General features: G+C 44.6%; 1 protein-coding gene across 1 annotated transcript in view; it reads left to right on the top strand.

Moving 5' to 3' along the window:
* The window catches only part of megf10 (multiple EGF-like-domains 10), a 58,584-nt gene that overhangs the window by 4,198 nt on the left and 31,312 nt on the right, over positions 1-23,074 (top strand). Inside the window, exons 2-5 of the mRNA XM_011482096.4 lie at positions 5,077-5,207; positions 9,300-9,401; positions 10,045-10,145; positions 19,410-19,502. Of these exons, the coding sequence (XP_011480398.1) occupies positions 5,095-5,207; positions 9,300-9,401; positions 10,045-10,145; positions 19,410-19,502 (409 nt within the window). The 5' untranslated portion in view covers positions 5,077-5,094. The remainder of the gene's footprint in view (positions 1-5,076; positions 5,208-9,299; positions 9,402-10,044; positions 10,146-19,409; positions 19,503-23,074) is intronic.

The following is a 23,074-nucleotide window of genomic DNA, read 5'->3' as shown; positions in this document are numbered from 1 at the left end:
AAAAGCATAGATAACAATCTCTAAGACTGAGTTAGACAATAGGCCAGCAGTTTGGCTATGTTACATAAATGGTAAAAACAATTTCTTATTGAAAGTCTGGAATTATGTTCCAAAGACATTGACTGGTCAAACCAGACACCAAGATTTCTGATACATGGCTGGACACAGGAGCTCAGAGAACCAAGGTGCTGGGAAATTATTGGGATTGTGTTTTCTGGGGCAACTATTAGTGTTTCAGTCTTTTCTGAGTTTAGCTGAAGACTGTTACTTGTGAGCCAAGATTTAACACAGGTAAGGCAATCTAATAGTCCCGTAAGTTTATGGAGTTCAGAGTCATTGAAGGAGCAGTAAAGCTGAATATCATCAGCATAGAAATGGTATGACGCATTTGTGAAGTTATTCAAAAGCTATCCAAGCAGGCAGATGTACATTAAAAACAACACTGGTCCTAAAACAGATCCCTGAGGCACACCATGCAGGAGTGGAGAGGTATCAGAAAGAATGCCATTTATATAAACAGAGAATTCTGTTAGTCAAACTTAGAGCTGTGAATGAGATCTAATTCACATGCTACTTTCTTCTTAGCCACACTGCCGGAAGGGTTGCAGTTCTGAAATACCCAGAACAAGCAGCTGGAAGACCTTTCTAACCCTTGGGCTATCTTGTGGGGTCCAGATGACCCCACTCTCAACGTTAACGTGCCTCCGAGGCAGAGAAAGAGAAAGAGTCCCACTCCCCGAAAGAGGGACAGTACATGAATCACACTGCACCAAACAGAGGCATGGAGAACTAAATGATAAATAATGATCAAGAACAGAGGTGAGAAGGAGAGTAGAAGTAGATGAGAAAAGAGGACAGAACCCCAGGGCACCATTCAAACTTCTAGCAGCCTACTAACAACTTTATTGTTATTGCAACATCCTTATTATTTACCTAACGTTGGTTATGCTTGCTAACTTTGGCTTTCCCCCCTAAAAAACTTCAATCTAATCTGTTGGTTGACATGTGTTAATATAATACAATGAAAACAATCTGGAATATAATCTGGTATATTTGGAATGAGTGGAATAAAAAAAATCAGCTAATTTGGAAAAAACCTTGTTTGTGAAGTTGGGTTGTTGACAATGGCGATGGAGAAGGTGGGAGAAGACATAAGGAGGATGAAGATGATCCAGTCTTAGTAACTGGGATGGATAGCTACCTTTGATCTTTGCAAACTCCCTGTTGGATCTCACGACCAGCCTTGTTGAGCAGCAACTATTAGGTTGCTCACACGTTCACAGTTACTATCAGGAACCCAACAGTTGGGTTCATCTCATGTTCCAGCAGCCACATGAAAAGTCTTTCAGCACCCGGACGTCTGTCTGACGATCTGGTCCTGCATCCGGGTTGTGGTTGCTACAAGGTGACGGAGGGCCACCAGGACTGGGAGCAGCGTCAAATCCTTACAACGGACTCTCATCAGCCTTATCCTGGTACACAACAGACCTTGTTTTTGGGACAGGGCAGTTGTCCTCAGCATGTCTGGCTGCAGCTGTGCTTTCTCTGAAAACCTTGTGAAACCAGAGAGAGCGATGGTTGGTCTGCTCATAAAGTGCCTGTGCAAACTGTCGGCAGCCACTGCAAGCACCTCTGCCCCCCTCCCAGCATTTGAAAGAGACATGCCAGAGAGGAAAAGACATCATAGGAGTCAGCTTGGCCGTTATCACAGAGACATTTAGAGAGCAGCTGCTGTGATGAAGCATCCTGCTGCAGAGAGCAGCTGTTCCCCAGCCATTAAAGAAGAAGACCAAGCATATTGATGTGGTCGCCCTGGTTTTTTTTTGTTGCCCCACCTGTTAACCTTTCTTTGGGATTAACAAGGCCCTCGCACGATATGTTTGATGATTTTACAAGACACAACTTTTTTGTCGTTCGTTTTTAGGTTCCTGTGTTGTATCTGCTCTGTTTCTTCTGATATTTCATGTAAGTCACTTCAAGGATGGGATAAACCATTTCTGTCTCCAGGAACTCCTCACTGAAGTGCACAAAGCTGGTGTGTCTGCATGTTTGGGTTGAGGTTAGAACTGGTGCTCTTACTTAAGTTGGTTGAATGCTATAAAGTATTCAACCCATCGTTTTCCTGTTTTTTTCTTTCTTTATTCTAGTATCTTCCACCATTTTCTAGCGCTTAACTCCTTCCACAATTTTTCAGCTATTTTATCCATTCAACTATTCAAATGTTCAGCTCTTTCAGCTTTTTCCAGATATGACTTTTTGTCCTTCAAATCCTTGAACTTTTCAAGATTTTCCAGGATTTCCAGGATTTCTGCCTCCATTAAAATACATGGCCTTGGTGCAGAAGTTCCCGACTGCCACGCGATGCTGCAGAGACGTGTCAGCCAAGACACTCCCACAGCATCCAGAGACTTGAGGTACTGAGGGCGGACTTCATCCACTCCCGGAGCCTTGCCACTGAGGAGCTCATTGACTACCTCAGTGACTTCAGCTTGGGTAATAGACAGCCTCGCTCCAAAGTCCTCATTCTCTGCTTCTTCAAAGAAGGTGTGTCAGTGGGATTGAGGAGATCCTCGAAGTATTCCTTCCACCGCCCGACAATGTCCCCAGTCGAAGTCAACAGCTCCCCTCCTGCATTGAAAACGGTGCCTGTGGAGAACTGCTTTCCCCTCTTAAGGCGCCGGATGATTTGCCAGAGTCTCTTCGAGGCAATTTTTTTCTCACAGTGAGCTTTTTTTCCCCTATCGACTCATAAGGAAAGGGCCCATTCACGCAGCGCTGTTACTCTGACCCCGCCCACCCATATAAGTACTGCTGCGTCAGCCTTCATGAACGGGTGATTTAAATTAACCCCCGTCCACCCGCCAAATACGGGTAAAACTTCAATTTGAAGGGTAGAAAAAATATTTCACCAGCCACTTTGGCAGGTGAGGCATTGTTCATCATCTCTGACAGGGGGGCTCAAACTCACAACCAGGACTTTTAAGTTTCTGCCCCCCCCCCCCCCCCCCCCCCCCCCCCCCCCCCACACCACGTTGCTACCACAAGCATCCAATCCCAAAGTTGGTTCAAACATTTAATTCTGATTTATTGCACAGATTTAACATCCACATACGCAGCTGCAGGAGGTGGATTCAGGGGCTGCTTGGAATTTCAGCCCTTATATGCTTTCATTAATAGAGCTCAATATTGCTGCATTCAGGTCTGCTGGGAAATTCTAGCATTTGCTTGCACTAACACAAACACACTGGTTGCATCATGTCATTGTAACTCTTTGAATTGACAAAGACTCATAACTACAACACACTGATCTGTAACAACACACAAATGCCAAACGTTGCACTTATTTCAATAGATGCATGTTTCTTTCTGAAAAAAAAAACACTTGAAAGTAATTTTTTTTACTGTTTATCACTAGCTTAATCTTTACCCTTCTATTTGAAAAAATAAAACATTTGTGATTTAATTTGTTAAATTGGTTAATTCTAATCAATAAATTAAGTATTTAATTAATCTAAATAATTGAGCATGACTGCTAAAAAACATTAGAGCTTGGATGAAAAGTCCATGCTTGGTATGTGTTCATATAAAGCTTCAGAGATCAGATGAGTTTTTTGATAAAATAACAAAACATTTCTTTAATGTTATAAAACCTGGCAGAAGATGACATTTTCAATGATTGTTAGTGTAGTAGAGACAATAATCATCAACCAAAACTTTATTAATAAAGTGTTAACTGTGTTGCTTTTAAGTAGAAATCTATTTTGGCTGGTAGACTTTGGTTGTTACGGGTCGCCCCGGCTAGTGACCAAAAAGGTTAATTTAGAGCCCCGACTAGCTGATGCCACTCTACTTACTGGAGATGAATACAATTCTGCAGAGATAGCTGTTGTCTGTACCTACATATGTCAGAAAATAAAAATGCAAGCACCTAAAGGCTTGTAAACGTCTGCCAGTGTCCAAATGTTTGATAAAAATGTTAAAGAAAATGTCTTTGATGGCGTCTGGCTGGATTTTTATTTCAGTGCATCCTTAACGTCTGTTTGTCACGATGACGTAATAAACCGACAGTAAAATGATCTCATGGTTTAATAATAGAATTAAACTGAAATGAAAGTGAATGATAGCACAGGGGTTAACCGTGGCTGCAGTTTCTTGTTTTCTCTGTTGAGGCCATTGGGTTCACTGCAGTATCCCATATCTTCAGACTTTGACATTTAGTGGAGTTTCGTTATTTGGTGAACCTGTTAAAGTTAGTCTGAAAACTTCAGTAGGTTAAACAGGGCTGAAATTTTAGTTGTCCCTAAGCTGAGGACCAAAACTTATGGTGAGGCTTCGTTCCACCATCACGGTTCTCGTCTGTGGAACAGTCTGCTGGAGAACCTCAGGGCCGCAGAGACTGTAGAGGTTTTTAAGAAAAGGCTGAAGACCCACCTATTTAATTCCTCTTTTAGTTGATCTTATCTACTTATTTATTCTACTAGTTTTAATATATATTCTTTTATGTATTTAATTTCATTTTATTCATTTAGTCTTATTCTCCATTGTATGTTTTCGTTTACATCTTCTGTATTTATTTTAGCTCCTTATCATGATTTTAGCTCCAGTGTTTATTGTGGGGATCTTTTCTGCCAGGACTTGCCGGCTTGGTCGGTGGTTGTTGCCGCGGTTGTTGCCCTTGCTGGGGCAGCTGGAGTTTAACTCCCACAGCCGAGCTGCTCCTGGTATGAAGAGACTCCCAAATACTGTTTCCTGACAGCAAAGCCTAGCCGTACTTTTCTTTTAGAAGTAACTTTTATCAGTATTCATTGTGTGTGGGGTCATGGCTCGTTTGTTTTAACGGAGGGGAGGGGGAAGGGTGAAAGGGAAGGTTTGGTTATTATTGAAATATTTTGTGTGTTTTATTGTTTGTTTAATTTGTTTTTTGTTTTAAACGTTGAAGCAATGTATGAGAAGTGCTTTTTTTTTTTTTTTTTTTATAAATAAAGTTTGATTTGATGAAACTGGATTTTTGGTGAGACTGTGGGATGGCCATCAGCAATAATCCGATGCTTTCTTCTCATTTCTCCTCATCTGAAGGTGCAGCCTCCCTCAGAGATGGCTCTGTTGCTCCACGGGACACTCCTTTGCACAGCGGTCCTCTGCTTCCTTCCATCCAGCACCTCCTCCCTCAGTGATGAAGATCCCAACGTCTGCAGCCACTGGGAGAGGTCAGTGGTACGGCTGCAGGCATGTTTGTGACGGCATGTTGGGGCTTTCAGCTTCTCCTCAACAGTCAGAAGGTTGAAGAATCTCAAAGGCTGCATTCAGAGAAGCAGCAGACATGCATGAACGTGGCTGCAGGGGGAAAGATTCTCAAACAGTTGTTCAGTGTTTGGACATCAGCGAATCTTTTTACGACATTAACTTTTGACTCTGTTACAAGCGTCCCGCCTCAGTCAGAGCTTTTTAGCCTCCAGCCTCACGTGTTTGTCTGCTTCTCTGTTCGATTTATGGGCTGCAGCCCTTCACAGAACTTGCTTTCCTTTCAGAAAAACATAATCTTTGCAGAACAAATTACTTGTTTGATCAAAGTTAAAGAATTAAATGGTTGAACAGAGTGTGACTTTTAGACAGCGTTAAATAAAATAAGGGCTTGTTCGTCTTTTCTTTCTGATCAATAAAAACCTTTTTTTGGACTCGCTCTGGTGTTCATAGCTCCACATCAAGGAAAAGAACTTCATGTTGAATTCAGAGGATTCACATAAATCCTCTTGGCCGCAGCAGCAGCAAACAGCAGTAAACACTTCCCAGTTTGAAGAAAGAAACACAACAGCAAACACCCGTTTGTGTCTTTGGAGACCAAAACAGTCAACAATGCCTGAAAGTACAGCCAAGGACAGGATTTTATTAGACCTCTGTTCAGCGTTTCTGTAGAGCTTCATGAAGATATTTTTTTTTTTTTTTTTTTTTTTTTATACACTGTATTTTATCCCACGAAGGGAAATTCTTTCTCCGCATTTGACCCATCCCCTTGGGGAGCGGTGAGCTGCAGCCGAAACCGCGCTCGGGAGGCAGTAGCGTTAAGGGTCTTGCCTAAGGACCCTCACTGGGTGATGTTAACTGCTCGCCATTGATATGGTAATTGCCCCCAGTACCATTGCTCATTCCCCTCCGGGAATCGAACCCTGGTTTCCTGCATGGTAGCTTCCCACCTTACCAACCGAGCTACCCAGCCGCTCTATTTAATGATCTGACTTGAAAGAAGAGAAAAGTAACTCAAGTGGCAAAGGGAGGGATGAGTGATCCTTCAGCTGAGCTTCTCCATCTTCTCCCAGCTCCCATGGCCTTTTGGTTCTGAGCTCTCGCTGCAGATTCTGAGCAGGGTTCAGTCCAAGATCTGATCAATATCTCCTTCTAGAAGTTAGTGTTTCACTAAATCCCATGCAGATAAACAGGACTCCCTGTACAAAAGTCCTCTTCATGATATTACCTCCACCGTGCTTCCCCTGTGTATTTTGGACTAAAGGGCTTAATAAACAAAAATATGTCAAACTTTGTGAGCTTTATTTTTTTTTTCCAGGAGTTCATTACCTTCTTGAACCATTATGTTGCACCATCCGTGCAGACTCAGCAAACACTGACTGATTACTAAAATGCCGATCAATTTGAGGAAAACATAAGAAATGAATGACCCTGGGAGTATTTCGGGCAGGCTCCTCGAGCAGCGCGTTTACCTGGTTACTCCTCCCTGTTCAGCATCCTACTTAAGTCCAGGTGCGGTCCAATCCCTCTTCATCCATTTCCGCGAGCTCTGCGTTTGTCCCCCCACCCTCTTCCAGGGCTTCCACCTGCGAGCTCCGTTAGGGGTAGTTTAATACCCAAAGTTTTCTATGGACATCTTTGCTTTATGTTTCTGAACGGAGCGTTATGTCAAACCAAAAGAAATGTGGAATAAATCTTCTTTACTGCACAAGTTGTCTGACTGATAGTACTTTTTGCGATCTCAGTTTCAGTTTTAAGGCTGAAGCTGAGTTGAGATCTGAGAAATAAAGGATGAACGGAAACTCACACTAACAATATGATCGAGTTTATGTAGTTATCCTTTGCTCACACATCACCCTAATATTGTTGTATCTCAGTTCTGTCTTCCAGTGAAAAAACACTGACATGCAAAGGGCTGACTATACAAGATATGATGTTCTTGTTCTGCCTGATTGAATGAACCCCTTTTCATCAATCAACCCTTTCCAACAATAAAAACAGGCCACATGCACTGAGAAGCTAGAACTCCTCTGTTGGAGACAGGCTCTCCGTCTATAGAAGTCTAGCAAAAATTCTCGTTTCCTGTGTGGTTCTTTTGGTCGAAGAGAACCCTTACGCAATATGTTCACATGGAGAGACATGCTCTTTAAATTCTTCTCCTGTGGGCTTGGATGTTTGTCCCTGAGAGGATGATGATGTTCCTGATGTAAGCAGCTCTACAGCTCCCTCATTCATGCACAAAGTACCACGTTTGTTTTTGAAGCAAACCAAGAACAAGTGAAAGGAGTGGAAAGGCCAAAGCATTACACGAGTGTAATCTAGAAGTTTTTCCCTCAGGAGAAGAGAAAAAAGAAAGCTGGGGCACTTTTCCCAGCATTACCGCCTTTCACGCTCTAATCCCAGGAAACAGCTGCAGACGGCTTGAGTCCAGCCCTCTGTGTTGTTCTCAAACACGACAGCAACTCAGGCGCAGAAAGCTTCTTTAGAATATTTCAAAGCTTTTCATGGCAAAAAATAAACTTTAAAAGGTTTTCTGACATCGATTTTTTTGTTTGAGAGTACAGTTATTGTCTACAGTGTAAGAAAGGGAGATCACATTTTTCCTTTTTTTAAAACAGATTTTAAATGTTATTTTTCAGAAATTCTCTCTGCTTCTTCCATCTGAGGTCCAAACTTCCTCCTAAACTTCCTCAACCTGCCTGTCCTTCAGCCTCTTCAGCTTTCTGAAAGCAAAAAAAAGTACATCTGAAAATGTTTTTCTTTACCAAATACAACAGTCTGTAGCAAAGCAACACCACAGCATGATGCTGCCACCACCGTGCTTTCAGCGTGCAATGAGATGTAACCCATTTTTCCTTTTGTGTTTTTGTCGACGTGAACGTTTTTAATAGTGTTCAGAATTTTCTTTTTTTTGGTTTTGTTTGACCTTTTTCCAATTTCAAAATACTTTTTTGTACTAAACTTCAGACTGACAGAAATTGTTAATCAGTTAATAAGTCAGAAATAGATTTATTTTTGAGGGGGTTGAGCCTGATTGTCTTTGAACATGTATAACCATTTGTATCATTTTTGGTTGACAGATGCCTGTGACCCAAACTTTCCTTAAAATATCAGTTGGATAACTTAAACGTGTTTTCTGCAGTTGATCATCATTCCACTAGGGGCAGTAGAAGGGATTTCCCCGCTCATTTCAAAATGTCTACTTCTATGAAATCTAAAAAAACATTTTTGGCGGGAAAAGTTTTGCTAATTTAAAAAACTTTATGGTAACAATAGCTATTGCTATTCATTTTTAAATGAATACTTGCTCTATTGAAAATTATTATTTTTATAATACAGTTAGTCCAAGGTAAAAAATGTGTGTATTAAATTTGATAATATCTATAAATCATAACTATAATATATTGCAGATTTTCATATGGATTTCACTGAATGGTATAAAAGCCTCTTAATTCCAAAAAAAAGTAGAATTTTCTGTCAATTCTTTGATGTGTGGGCTTTACAGGGTTAAGATAAGATAAAGATAAAGATACTTTATTGATCCCAGCTATGGAAATTGGGTTGTTGCAGCGACCGTCAAGTACAGGATGGAGAGGACGCTCAGGATTATCCATGATGGATATGAGCTTATTCAAAGTCCTCCTCTCCATCACACCATCTAATCTGTCCATTTTGCACCAGATTACATAGCCAGCCTTCCTAATCAGTTTGTTAAGTCTAGTAAGTGCTTGACCTTTTTTGAATTCCAAATCAATTTTTAGTAAACTTGAGATGGACAGAGAATGTTAATTACAGCCAGAAATAGATTTATTACTGAGGGGGTTGAGCCTGATTGTCTTTGAACATATATAGTCTATTAAGTCTATTAAGCACTCTTTGGGAAAGCAGCATTTTGGAATACTAATTTGTTTTTTAAAACTGAAAATTCTGTATAAATGAGATGGGTCAGGTCTACAACCTCAGACGTCAGGCGTTCTCAAACAGGACCACTCTCTGACATACAGGCGGAGTTGTCTCCCTAATGTGTGCTACATCTGTCCTCCGTTCCTGTGTTGCAGTTACTCCATGACGGTGCAGGAGACCTACTCCCATCCTTACGATCAGGTTTTCTACACCAGCTGCTCAGACATCCTGAGCTGGTTCAAATGCACCACTCACAAGTAAGAATGCCCTTGTGACACCGGCATGGAGGAGTCACAGCGTGGCCTTTTGTCTTTGTCTGATGTTTGCTGTGCTGACACACACACTGATCACATGCTAGCCCCAATCATACAATCATAACTCTGATCACATTGATCACACCAGTCACATAGATACTGTTAATCACATGATCATCCTGATCACACTGATCAACATGGAAACTTCATTTCTAATATTGGACTCTTGGTTAAGAGTTAAAGTTATAATTTACTGTGTTTTGACTGCAGATTCAATTAAACTGTTGAATAAGTTTAACTTTAGACTAAGTTAATTCGTTAAGAAGGTATGAGAGTACTGAAGTTAAACTGCTGAGACCAACAAAATAATATGTTCTTGTTTATTACTTGCTGACACAAACCTAAAATAAACCTGATTTAAAACTAAATGAAAAATTGATTTGAGACATTGACAACTAAAGAAAAGAACTATCCTGATCAGGATTTGAGGCTTGTTACAAATGATAGAGAGCCTGATTGGTTACAAGCAAAGCATCACTTTGTCATCTGCATAGAAGGGAAATCTGTCACTCACACATGCATCCTTTAGATTCTGTATATCACCTCATCTCCTGTTTGCCTGACATCACTTCCTGTCTGTTTGCAGAACCAGCTATCGGATATCATATCGCAGCAGAGAGAAGATCATGTACCGCAGGAAATCCCAGTGCTGCCCAGGCTTCTATGAAAATAAAGATGTGTGCACTCGTGAGTATGTTTTACACAGCTTTAAAAATGTTCACCTGCATCTTCTGCTAAAACCCAAGAAACACATGAAATTCTCAGTACATCACGCGGTATTATAACAAAAAAAAAAGCTAGGATTGGTTTAAAATTCTGTGGTCTGCTACCTTTGTAAAGTGTTTTTAATGTGTTTAATGAATACCAATAAAGGCACATTTTTATATTTTTATATTTGTCATGACAAAGCTGTCCTTAGCAGTAAGAAACAAAACCCTCATGGCTGAGTTTCTGTCTGTAACAAGTAAAACATATCCTCTGCTAGTTGGTAGTATTGGCCTTTGGTAATGAGAAATAACTCCTATTAGACCAGAGCAAAAGACAAACACTTAGACGGTCAGACTGTAACTAAGCAATTAGGTTGGTGTTCAAGGTGGAAACTACCTACAAGCTCCACCAAGTGCTGGACACCCGTCGATGCTTTATGACAGTTTAATGTAATACTATGTGTTCCCTGGGCAGGAGAGAACTAGGTTTTACTCTTTCTTTGAGCTTAATTTAGAAACATGTAACACATGCAAAAACCTCCTCCTCTCAGAACTGGAAAATGCAAAGCTGTTGTCCGTTCAGTTGTGTGCCAAATCAGCCCAGATTGATTGACCCAAGAGGCGGGCAGCTGGAAACCAGCGATTCTCAAAAAGGTTTTGGTGTGACGGAGTTGCACATGAGCCACCTCCCATGTCTCCTCGCATTGGCAGAATTATGTATCCACCGCCAGCAGCTCTGATGGGACCCCAGACCAGGGAAAAAATGATGGCTGTACTCCCAGCACGCTTGGAAAGATTACAGGCCAGTGGATGCTTTTTTGAGCAAGTTCTGGGCATACTTGGCCTAAACCAGGAAACTGCACCAGTTCTCTTGGTGGTCATGACAATACGTCTTCAGGAATCTGATCATTTCTTGGTTTAGCCGTTCCGTTGGATTGGGGATGATAACCAGAGGTGAGGCTCACGTTGACCCCAGTCCCTCACACATAGCATGCCAGACCAGGGGCCCGGTCTGACACAATGCCCTCTGGGAGACCGTAGAGCCTGACGACGTGGAGTAACAGCTGCTCTGTGGTCTACAGTGCCGTGGGTAGCTTGGATAATGGGATGAGCTTGCATGCCTTAGAGAATCTGTCTGTGACTGTCAGTATTGTGGTGTCACCTTGGGATCTTGGGAGATCTGTCACAAAGTCCACTGCGATGTGTGTCCATGGGCAATGAGGAATCGGTTGAGGCTGCGAGAAAGCTGACTGGACGCTGCAGAGTTACCTTTGCTATTTGAGACATGCCGCACTGAGTGATGAACTGAACCATGTCTGCCTGCAGGGTAGACCATCAAAAGCTGTTCGAGGTGAGGGCTCCCAGCAGCTGGGGTAATATGCACAAGATGTAGGACCTGCTGACGATGATATGGAGGCACATACTGTAACGGTTTCAGTTTCTTTGTGTTTGGTTGCTTTATTTCCTGTATAGGTTTGAGTTCCTTCCTCTTTTATTTGGTAGTATTTCCTGTTTTGTTGTTGTTTCAAGTTTTACCTTTCCCATCAGTCCTGAGTGTTTCCACCTGTGTCTTGTTGCCTTCTATGTATTTAAGTCTTGTCTTTCCCTTCCTTCTGGGCTGGTCCATAGTTTGTAATTCTGCTCTTCCCCTGTTTCGAGTGTTTCGAGTGTTTCAAGTTTTGGACTTCCTGCATGGCAGTGGTTTTTGGTTTTTAGTTTGTTTAGTTATTAAAGGTCCTTATCCACCTTGAACGCCTGCCTCCTCCTCTCTGCGCCTGGGTACTCCCACAACCCCCGCCGTAACACATACGCCTCCACAATAATTTAAGCTGCAGGATCTGTGTGGTGGAGAATGGGAGCTTGTGTAAAGCATGTGATGCCGCATTAGACAACAAGGACCTCATTTGAGCGGAGAGGTCAGAGGAGCTGTGCCTTGCTTAATGTCCATAAGATGGTCACTGGGGACCATGGAGGGAGTCCATTCCGTCAATGATGAAACACATTGCGCATTGGCCGTCTGAAGGCTTCATAAGAGTGGAACGGTAGGGAACCACCAGACTGCTGCTAGCCATTCTAATGCCTCAGTATGAAGCACAAGAAAGACACCTTGGCTTCCGCCAATAGTGGGCCCGTTGATATAAAAACAACTGGTACTGCATAAGGAAGTCATTGCAATGATACAGTTTTCCTGTGAGTTGCGAAGCAGTCATGGGACTGGTTGAGGAGTTGGGATTTGCTTACCCAAATGCCATAGCCTGGAGCGCAGTGGGCTGAGTTGGTATCGTAGGTGACGCCACTGGTGTTGGATTAGGCATAACGTTAGCAAGTAGTTGCTCCGTAATGGCATCAGTTGCAGCAATCAAGCAATGGAGTTTACGACTGTGTTTCAGAAGTTGCACGGCGAGCCTGGCAGGGTTTGAAAGACTGGTCACGCTTGTTGCTGGATCCGGGTCTGGTGAAGTCTTCTGTGGTAAAGAGGCGGAGGTGTCTGGATCCATGTGCAACTGTATTTATTAACAAACACATACATGGATCAAGAGGATGGTCAAGGAGCCGATGAGAGAATCAACAAAAAACTGGGCAAGGGCGAGGCAAAGCAAATTCAAAACAGGCAAAGGTCAACAACATAAAGAGATAAACAGAGAAGTAACGCAAAACAAGGCTTTGCTTGGTGCGAAGTTCTTGACTCGTAGGGATTACTGAATGCAGAACAGTTGGTGGGAGGTCTAAGAACAGTGAGGGATAGCTCACCAAAATATCATGTCAATATTCTGGAGATGGCTCCCTCTGGTGGTTGGAAGGGGAGAAAGAGCTTGAGTCTTGACAGTTTATCTGGTTTTATTTTAGATTTTATTATTTTATTTTTTTTATTTTTTTATTTTTTTATTTTTTTAACTTGTCCTGTCCAACAGCTAGGCAAACAGATGAGAGCTGAGGGCCTCTTGTGTTGGACATATTTTATTTTAACAAGAGGGGTTATTCATCTTCAGACAAACCAAAGGTATGTCTGAATAAACCCCTTTTGTAATTGAGGCCAAAATTTATTAATTTCAATCATGTTTGAAAATCTTTGGTGTTGGACCGGACGGAAAAGGAAAGAGGGGAAGAAGAGAGAGGGACGTTAGAGAGAGGGGGGGGTAGGAGGGTGATAATAGGAGGGGAAGGGGGGTAAGACCATGAAGCAGCATAGAGCAGACAGGTTTACTGGTTGTTTATCGTTACGGTACGGTTCAAATGTAGTACAAAAAGGGCGGGGCCTGTTCACACACACTCAAAAATTATCAACACACCTGCTAGCCGCTAAAATGTCCACATGTCAACATGCACACAAAACAGATAGTGTTCACGAACGCATACCTATACCTTTAAACCAACTAGTGTGAAATCTTTCATTCATTCAATCATGCAAACTATTAGTGCAAAGGTGAGCTAACACCTGTGCTCAGGTGAGTGTTTATGTTCTTCTAAAATGGATGGTGGAATGTGAAAAGAAGGAGGAGGAGCGCCCAGCCACCCCCACACCCATACCCCCGCCGCAGGAGCAGCGGCAGCCGGAATTCCCCCAACGCCACACGGGAACAGGCAGGGAACAACCGCCCCCCGGGCGACCAAGACCGCCACCCAGGCCAGGGCCAGCCGGACCGCCGCGAGGCCCCCAGAGCCAGAGAGCAGGGAGGCGCAGAGGGAAAGAGAGCGCCGCCCCAGCCCAGCCAGGAAAGCAGCCCCCCGCCGCGCCGGAAGAGCCCAACGCAGGGCCCCACCGGAGAGGGACGCCCACAGCCCCAGACGAGCACCCCACCACCACCCAGGAGTTCCGGGTATCCCCCCGTCCCGACCCCAGGTACGAGCCAGGACCCCCCAAGGGAGACCCGCTCCGCACTCCAGGCAGCCACCCACCCGGCCCACGGTTGGTCCAGGTAGGAGCAAGGCAGGGGCCCGCCGCCCCCGCCCAGGAGGGGGGAACCCCGGGGAAAAAAGGGCGGCCCACAAGGGATGTTATAAATATGGCCCGACCAGGCTCGGCCATGTTGGAGGTTTGGCGGGGCCCAGCGCCCAGGGGCAAGGACCAGGACCCACCCCCCAGGGACACGAACACCCCCGGCTCAGGTGTAATATGAACCCCCCCACCGTGCGGAGAGAGCACCGCCGGGCCCAGGGAAGGGGACACGGCCGCCATCGCCAAGGGGCCCGCACCCCCACCAGGGAAGGGGTAGGGGACAGATGGACCCAGGTCCCACCTTCCTTGTAAAATGTGTGTGCGTGTATGGGTGTTTGAGAGGGTGTTTGTGTGCATGTGTGTGTGTTTATGTTTGAATGTATATATTGAAGGGGGAGGGGTGTGTGTACTAAGGGGGGTGCAGTTAAAATTGGCGAGTAGGGCACTAAGGGGACATCTCCTGATTACTCACAGTGATGTCCCCTCACCCTCCACACCAAGAGGCCCTAAATGTCTAAGGTGCGGTTAAAATTGGCGGGTAGGGTGCCAGGAGGACATCTGCTGCTTGCTTGCAGTGATGTCCAAGCACCCCCCCTACCAAGGACACTACATGTCTAAGGTGCAAATAAAACCGAAAGAGGGGGGGCCCACTCCATACGGCAACCATAGGAGGGGGGCCACTCCCAAGTAGCCCCCCCCCAAGGCGCATCGCAGGCTAGACCCCCCACCCCCTCACCCTAATATGAGGTTATATAAGGAAGGGGGTAAGTTGGGGACAGCTGGTAGACTGTCCCCCGGTGGTCAAACAGCCGTCCCCCAGCCCACCCCCAGCAAAGGGGCCAGGGCCACCCAGCCCAGGGGCCCACCCCCGGAGGCGCCGACACCCCAGGCCCGGCACCACCCACCCCACACAGAGAGAGAGGAGCCAGAAAGCGTCGCCCCCCCCCGGAGCAAGCCCAGGCCCCCACCCCCAGACGCCGGCCCTAGAAGAGCTCTGGTCAGGCCTCGACGGGACCGAGGAGGCCAACCGGCCGAGGCAACCACTGATTGCCTCAGCGGAGACCCCGACCCGCTAGCCCCCCCGACCCGTACTAATAATGGGCCCCCCCTCCCCCCCAGAACGCCCCCCCACAGGACAGGGCCGACAAGCCCCCCACCCCACCCCACCCCAGACCCCGCAGCCGAAGCGGGTGACACCCAGAGCGACCGGGGGCCCCGAGAGGGTTGTCCCGTCCCGTCCCAGAGCCAGGGAAGGGCCGATCCCAGCCCCAGGTGCAGATGGGCAGCCCATCCGGCGCCGCTGGGCCCCCCCCACCCGAGCAGGGCCCCCCGCCAACCCCCCCCAGCACAGGCAAAGGGACCACCCCCCCAAGCCAAGCCAGACCACCACCCCACCCCCCCACCACGCACCCCCACACCCAAGCCCAGAGGACCACGCAGCGCCCCAGCCCGCCCCACCCAGGCACCGGACCCGACCCCCCGACCAACGGAGCCCCCCACCGCCCCCGCCAGGCACCGGAAGCCCCGACCCCCACCCCAAACCACGGCAGAAGGGCAAGGAGCAGCGACGACCAAGCCCCCCACCCCCTAAGTCATGGAGTTAACCACAGGAGACCAGAGAGACTGAATTCTTTCAAAGTTACTTGAGCTTTGGGCTGACATTTTTTCCAAGCTGATATGATCAAACAGCAGATTTCTGTGTTGACTTATGTTTATATTTTTCTTGTTTTTCCAATTTATTAAAATAGTTTTTTTGGCAATACAAAGAGTTATGAAAATGATAGATGCTAATCCTTCTTCTATATCGATGGCACTCATGTCACCAAGCACACAAAGTGACGGTGAGGCAGTGATTGAAACCTTAAGCCAGACTGATAAATCGGCACATACCTGCTGCCAGAGAGCCTGGACAGGAGTGCAGAACCACAGTGCGTGCATGTAGCTGTCGGGTAGATTATTATCACAGTGCTCGCAAATGTCTGAGTTACTGAGACCCATCTTGAACATCCTCTGTCCAGTGTAGTAAATTCTGTGAAGAGTTTTGAGATGGATTATTTTAGATTTTATATAACTGAAATACCTCCACATAGGGGCCAAAATTGAATTTTTGAGTCACCGGCCAAATTGGTAGGTAGATTAAAAAAAATATCAAATCATTATCATTCTATCCCCCAACCCTAGCTGAATCCTGAGAGGCCAGTTCATAAAAATTAAAAAGATGATTTGGTGTAACGTTGTAAAGGTCTGGAGGAAGATCAAGTAGGATTAAGTTAACCCTTGTGCCATCTTAGATGACCCCACCCTTACATTGGTGGAGGATGGAAGAGCTTTCCTCCTCTCAGCACCAAAAACCGTTTCTGTTGTGGAAACCAAACATTTTCTGTCTCCTACACATCATGAGGGGGCATTTTTAACCCTTGTGCTATCCTATGACCCCACCCTTCCATTGACGTGTTCTCCCTACCATGACAAAGGTGGATAAAGGTGAAGAGGATTTCATGTAATCCATTGACACCAGTGAAGATCACAAATCATTGAAGAAAAAAGGTTCGGCGCACTGTCTAGTGGGTCTAGATGACCCACTCCCAATGTTAAAGTGCCTAGGATGGCACAAGGGTTAAATGATTGTCCATCATCCACATGTTTGAGATTCAATGACATAGGAGGACTTTTTCTGAGGAATACTTTATCTCTGAAACAACACTGGTTGTCATCAGATACATTTTTTAGTGCCAGGAAAGGTAATATTTGGTTAAATCTTCTTGGTTTTCAGGACTGGTTAGAAATGTAAAGCAGAATGTGGTCTGTAATGTTTCACATCTGAGAAGTCGTTAGAGGGTTTCTTCACCGGTGCCAGCAGGAAGATTCTCCACGGCTTTTTGTTTTTGTTGGGGTCAGTGAGGGACAGTAGAAACTTTTTGGGGTGGCTGCACACATGAAGTTTACTCCAAGAAACCAGAGGCACTCTTTAAAAAGATGATGAGAAATGAAACTGTTGCACCCGTTTTCTCTGATGTTGTTGCACACTAGTGCACAACAATAAAAATGTCTGCTGTTTGTCATACAACAAGTCTGCTGTTGATTTTATCTGAAGCTTGTGATGTCTACTATCCTAACAAGGGAGTGGCGTCATGGCAACACCACCATTACCTTCTCTGAAAGTTTTAACTCCTGGAGGATCACTCTAAACTCTTTTTTCTTTAGACTCGTCCCATCAAAACCTCACTGGAACTGTGAGAGCTCTTAAAGACAGAGAGGACTAGTAAGCTGTGGCAGATGTGGGCAGGATGGAGGCAGAATACCTGTCAACACTGCAGCTTAAAATTACAGATCTGAAGTTTTCGCTAAACCATTTTTGATTGTATATTTTACAATGTTAGTTGAGCGACTCAAATATAGGCATCAATCACAAACTCTGTTTTCATTTTTTAAATTGAACAAACCACGATCCCAGCTGGTTCTGCAGACGGTCTCAGTTGGGACAGCAGAGCTTTTTTTTGTCATGACTCTGCATCAGGGACAGGTGTAAGTGTGTGTGTGCACAGAGGGGGCTGCACAGCGGTTAGTCATAAAATCCACACCTGTTGTGGCACAGGACAGTGGGAGACGCTCTCTGTTAACAAGGTCTGTCTCTGTTGAAAGGATTCATCTTATCCGGGTGTCTGGGTGGAGATAGAGAGCTGATGTTCATGCTGAAAGGGGTTTACACCATCCCATCCATCAAATGTAGCCTTTTTTTTGCTCAGAATAAAGTGGTTCACCTCTCAGAATATCCCATCAGGGGTCGCCACAGTGAATCAGCTTTCACTGATTCGCACATTTGGTTTGGCTGAGATTTTTATGTCGGGCGCCCTACCTGACCGGCACAGACCCGGGCCCCCTGGCTTTGCTCGGAATAAAGATGGATGGAAAATGCATTGATGATAGGATGGGTGGATGGATGCATAGATAGATGGTGAATAATCTTTTCCTTGGTTTTGTTCCTCTCATCTTGTCTGCTACAGTAACAAACATTAAGAATAATCTGGTGATAAGCAAAGAACTATTGAGTCAAGGTTTTTTTCAGCCATTCCGAAAAAGTTTCTGTCTTTAAAAACATTTGGTCCGTCTCCATGTACTCCATGTATGATCACAGTGGGAGGAGTCTAACTCCAGTGTAATCATTGGTGGAAGTGAGCCAGTTCCTCAAAAGTTCTTCTGAAAACTCAAACAGCAGAAAGTACTGTAATTGGTGGTTCCTTCATGAATGTCTGAACCAAGCTAAGTCTAAACCAGCCGATGAAAATGTTAGCATGAAAATCCATCCATCCATATTCCTCCGCTTGTCCAGGTCCGGGTCGCGGGGGCAGCAGTCTAAGCAAAGGTGTCCAGACTGGGTGAGTTCTGGGTGAATTCTTCTAGAGGCCAAATACTTGAGTGAAAAGAATTTAGATACTTACCTGAATACTTGAGTCCAAATCTTTTCTAACATATCCAAAAGTGGGACAGATATTCATCTCATAATATTAGTTAGGACTGAGCAAAAAATAGAATTTGTCCCGTTGGCAGATGATGGCAAAAGAACAGAGAAGCAAGTTTTTTGCTTGGTTTAATCAAAGCTTTTTCTGATTGTTGAGAAGAGTTTGTTTTTTTATCTTCAGAAAAAAAAAACTTTGAGCAGAAGTCAGATTTGAATCCTTGTGTTTTAAGTTTGTTTTTTCTCGAATATTCTCTCTGTCCTTTTTTTTTGCGGACAGCATGGTGGTGCACTGGTTAGCACTCTCTCCTCACAATGAGAAGATCCTGGTTCAAATCCATTCTGCATGGAGTTTGCATCTGCTCTCCTCGTGCTTGTGCGGCTTTTGTCCGGGCACCGCAGCTTCCTCCCACAGTCCGAAAAAAAGGTTCATAGGTCAATTGGTGGTTCTAAATTGTCCCTCAAGTGTGAGTCAAAGGTTATCATTTTTTCTGTGTGGTCCTGTGGTGGAGTGGTGACCAGTGCAGGAAGAACCCCACCTTCACCCTTTAGTAGGTGGATTGGCTCTAGAAACCACGTGATCCAGAAAGAGGCATGATGGAGGTTTGGAAAATAGATGGATTTATGTGTTTTCATCTCATTTTAACTTGTTTTCTGACCAAAACCAAAAGCTGGTTTCATTTTCATCATCAAGTGAACCTCGTGTCTCAGAGCAGAGACGACCAGGAAGCTCCAGCTGTCCTGACTCTCACTAATGTGTGTTTGTTTTGTCTTGTTTTTGTACCCCCCACCACCACCCCGCCGCCGCCGCCCCCGGATCCTCGGCGCGTTGTCTTCACTTCGTGGTCCAGCTCGTTGCACAGAGAGCTGTGTTCACGGCCGCTGCGTGGCCCCCAACAGCTGCCAGTGTGAGCCAGGCTGGGGGGGCTCCAACTGCTCCAGCGGTGAGTTCAGCTGCTGCTGTCTGTAACAAACCCCTCCCTGACTGAAAGGCTGTCTTATAAATGCAGATTAAGGTGAAAGCATTGACAGGGGACGGTGTGTGTGTGCGTGTGTGTGTGTGGGGGGGGGGGGGGGTCTCAGAACCACAACACCAACAGCAGTCCAGGATTCCAGGAGTTGGGTCAAACTCAGAGGCTCAGTTTGGATCCGGAACCCTGCAGCTGGTTGTGATGCAGTTTAACCAGCAGGTCCGGAGCTGCTTTCCCAGAAGCTTCAACACTGATGATGGTCCTGAAGGGGGGGGGGGCTCTGGGATTTGTGTCTCCAGAGAAACAAAAACCAGCTCGACTTGGAGAGTTCCTTTAAACAAAAAAAGCCCTAATCACAGACTGAAGCTCTAAAACTGTTTTGAGGATCTTTAAATATTTACTGTGGGGGCCGAGCCTCTGTCTTTACGCAGCGTTCTGCACAGCCTTTGGTCTGCGTGCGTTTGTGCATGCACGTGCACGCTGCTGTTGGATTGGTTTGTGGGGCGTCATGTGGGCTTTTGGGCCGATGTGCACGCGGAGCCCACAGGGCACCCCCCCCATCTTTAGTTTCAGCTCCTAATAAAGGAGCTTTTGTGCAGCTGGGGCCTCTGGACCGTCAAGGTTTTTGGAGCCTGGCGATAACCGAGAGACGTAAGGAAGTGTGTATTGCAGTGCTGTCCGTGCACAGGTTGTGTAAAAGTAAAGTTTTTGACAAAGGAGGACAGAGCAGAAGCTCAAACCAGTTGCTGGTGCCCCTTTGGAAGAAGAAGGGACAATTTTTAAAAAACAGTTTCAGCCCTTTGACTGCAGGGACACAATTTTTATGAAAACTAATTAGCTACATTTTAGACAAAAATGTTTAAAGACATGAAAACTTCTATCATGAAATGAAATGTTATGAGATGATATTTAATTATTTCTTTTGATTTCTATAATTTTGAGTCTGAAATGGTTTACAAGTAAAATTTCAAGTCATGCAACAACCATAAAAGTTCAAACGTACTTTCAACCAACTTCACGTTTTTCATCCAGATTTAATCTCATTTTAATGTTTATCTATATTTGATGACATAAAGCATGTCTGCAGCAAATCGCAGGAGATCACCAAAAACGAGCTGCTGTTGTTGCATCTACACATCACTCGTGTTTTTTTCTATATTTCACTTATTTCACGTGTCGCGTGACTACATCAGTGTGTCTACATTTCCTGACTTTCAAACAAGCTTCTCTTCGTCCAGCTTTCTTACAGAAGACTGATCAGTTAAATCAAGGGTGCATCAGATCAGAGGTGGAGTCCACCTGAGGCAGACAGGCAAACTGCAGAACTTTTCACAAAACCGCACCTTTGAACTTGAACCCACACCTGTGTTTCTATCTCAGCTTGTTAAAACGCTGCTACAGGTAATAACAATGATTTCATTTGTTAGGCGCTTTAGTAGGAACCGCGCTCTGTTAAAAAAGAACACATCACCCCTGCTTTTCTCTTCTGTGCATTTTGGCCTTTATTTGTAGCTTATGTTTCTAAATGCTTGTACAGCAGGGCCTCTGTTTATCTGTCTGAGCTCCTATGCTGTAATTCCCGTTTGGTTTAGCAGACCAGCTCTACCTGAGTGTTGAAGCACGAGCTGGAGAAGTGATGTGTTAAAAAATCTGCGTTGAAGGTGCAGAGCGGCCAACATACTAAATGATCTGGTGAGGATCTGCAAAACGGAGTCGTGGGCTGGCCTGCTGGCGTGCATAAAGCCGGAACTAATTTTCCCATCGTCCTTTTGTTTACACTCTCTCCCTCTAGCTTACAGCCCTTCACACCCTTAAGCTAACATTAGCGGTGCAACAAAAATGAGGAGAAATATTGGAGCTATCCAGCCGAAGAGTTTAGATCCAGATTCCAGCTTAGACAAAAAACAAAAACAAAGACGTACGTGGATCTATGTGTCTGCATCAGAATGGAGCAGAGCACCAGGTTTGTGACCTGCTGACTGTAGTTTGTATGTAACTACAACCTTTTCCAAATGGCACTTTTTTTTTCTGCTCGTGATTCACAACGATTTGAAGAAAGAAATACTCAGAAACAAGTTTCATTTTAATTTTCTTTACATTTGTCCTCCGTTTTCAGAAAAATGCCACAAGAACATGTCAAAACACCAAAAATACATCTGTTTTCAGAGTCGTCTGTAAAACCACAATTGCTGCACCCATGAGAATTATGAGCAAATTGTGACGTCTCCCAGAGAAAATGGTTTATTTCCAGCTGAGAAAGCCAAAAAGATGGAGAACGGCTCACACCCCACATCTCAGACCCGACTCCTTTTTGTCGTACCTGTGACAATTTGAACGTAAGAAACGGGTTTGGACTCTTAAAAACGGTTTACACACTGATTTTTAATTCATTCGTTAGAATTTCATTAAATCTCTGTTTTGTTGGACAAGTGTGCAGGATTTTATCCTGGGCTGTAGGTTTAGTCTCTGTGGACGGTGAGCAGGAAGTCGTTCTCCTTCACCTCTGTGTCTTTGGTTTCTTCGAGCACCTCTGACGACCAATGAATGGACGCTGCTTTCAGGTCACTGGGCTCTAACAATATGTCTGCGGATCAAGCTGCAGGAAATGTGGGAGGACTGTATCTAGGGGAGAGTGGAAATAATGGGAAAGAAAATGTGCGTGGTAGAAAATGACCGGTGGCGCTGGAGCTTGTGATTTAGTCTTCATATAAAACACACAAAATGATGACAAACAGCATCAGGCGCCTCATTTACAAGGTCTGAACACTAAGGTTGAAAAAATATCTCAAATAAAAATAGGAACTTGCTTACTTCCTCTGTGATCTGGAAAAACAATCTTTTTTTGTGGGATTTAACCCTCAAGGAACATTTTTTAAAAACATTGATTGTGTTTGTCGCCCAAGGCAACAAGCATAAACAAAAATATTTTTTTTGTTGGGTTCTTAGTGTTCATTCCATTAAAACAGATTATTTCTGTGGAAAAAATCAGCAGCCAAAGGGAGACGTTGAATTTTATTCAACCCTGACATGACTTCCACTTCAGAATTTCATCACAGTCCTTCACTGTGAAAGTGGTCATCGGCTGCCTTTTTGTAACTTTTTTTTACCTTTCCCCTCTTCTTACAGAATTTATTCACCAGAACTTCAACGTCTGTCACAAAAGATTAAGAATATTTCAGTGGGAATGGGTGTTTGGATTGGTTTTTGGGAACGCACCGCACTTTTAAAACTGCTCTGGTAGTTTTGAATCATCTGTACGTTGAGATACAATTCTGTCATTTTTAGAATGTGAATTCATATTTCTGTCATCACATCCTCCTTTCACAACCTCTATTTGCAGGTGCTGAGTGCTGTTTATATCAGTGCATCTATTTTAAAGGACAGTTTTTAGCTCATACAGTAGTTGCCACCTGAAAGCACTAACATCTGTAAATGTAGATCAGGCATTTGCCATGAATCCCTCAGCAGAATATGGGAAGTGCTGTCCTAGTCTTGAACATCTGTTAGCTGAAGTTCAGAATCTTTGTGGGGCTGCACACGAGCTA

The sequence above is a fragment of the Oryzias latipes genome, chromosome 12 (assembly GCF_053564925.1).
Source record: "Oryzias latipes strain Hd-rR chromosome 12, Olatipes_Hd-rR_3.1".
NCBI classification, from domain to species: Eukaryota; Metazoa; Chordata; class Actinopteri; order Beloniformes; family Adrianichthyidae; genus Oryzias; species Oryzias latipes.
Note: the sequence above shows the minus strand (reverse complement) of the source record. Positions and strands in the feature narration are given on the sequence as shown.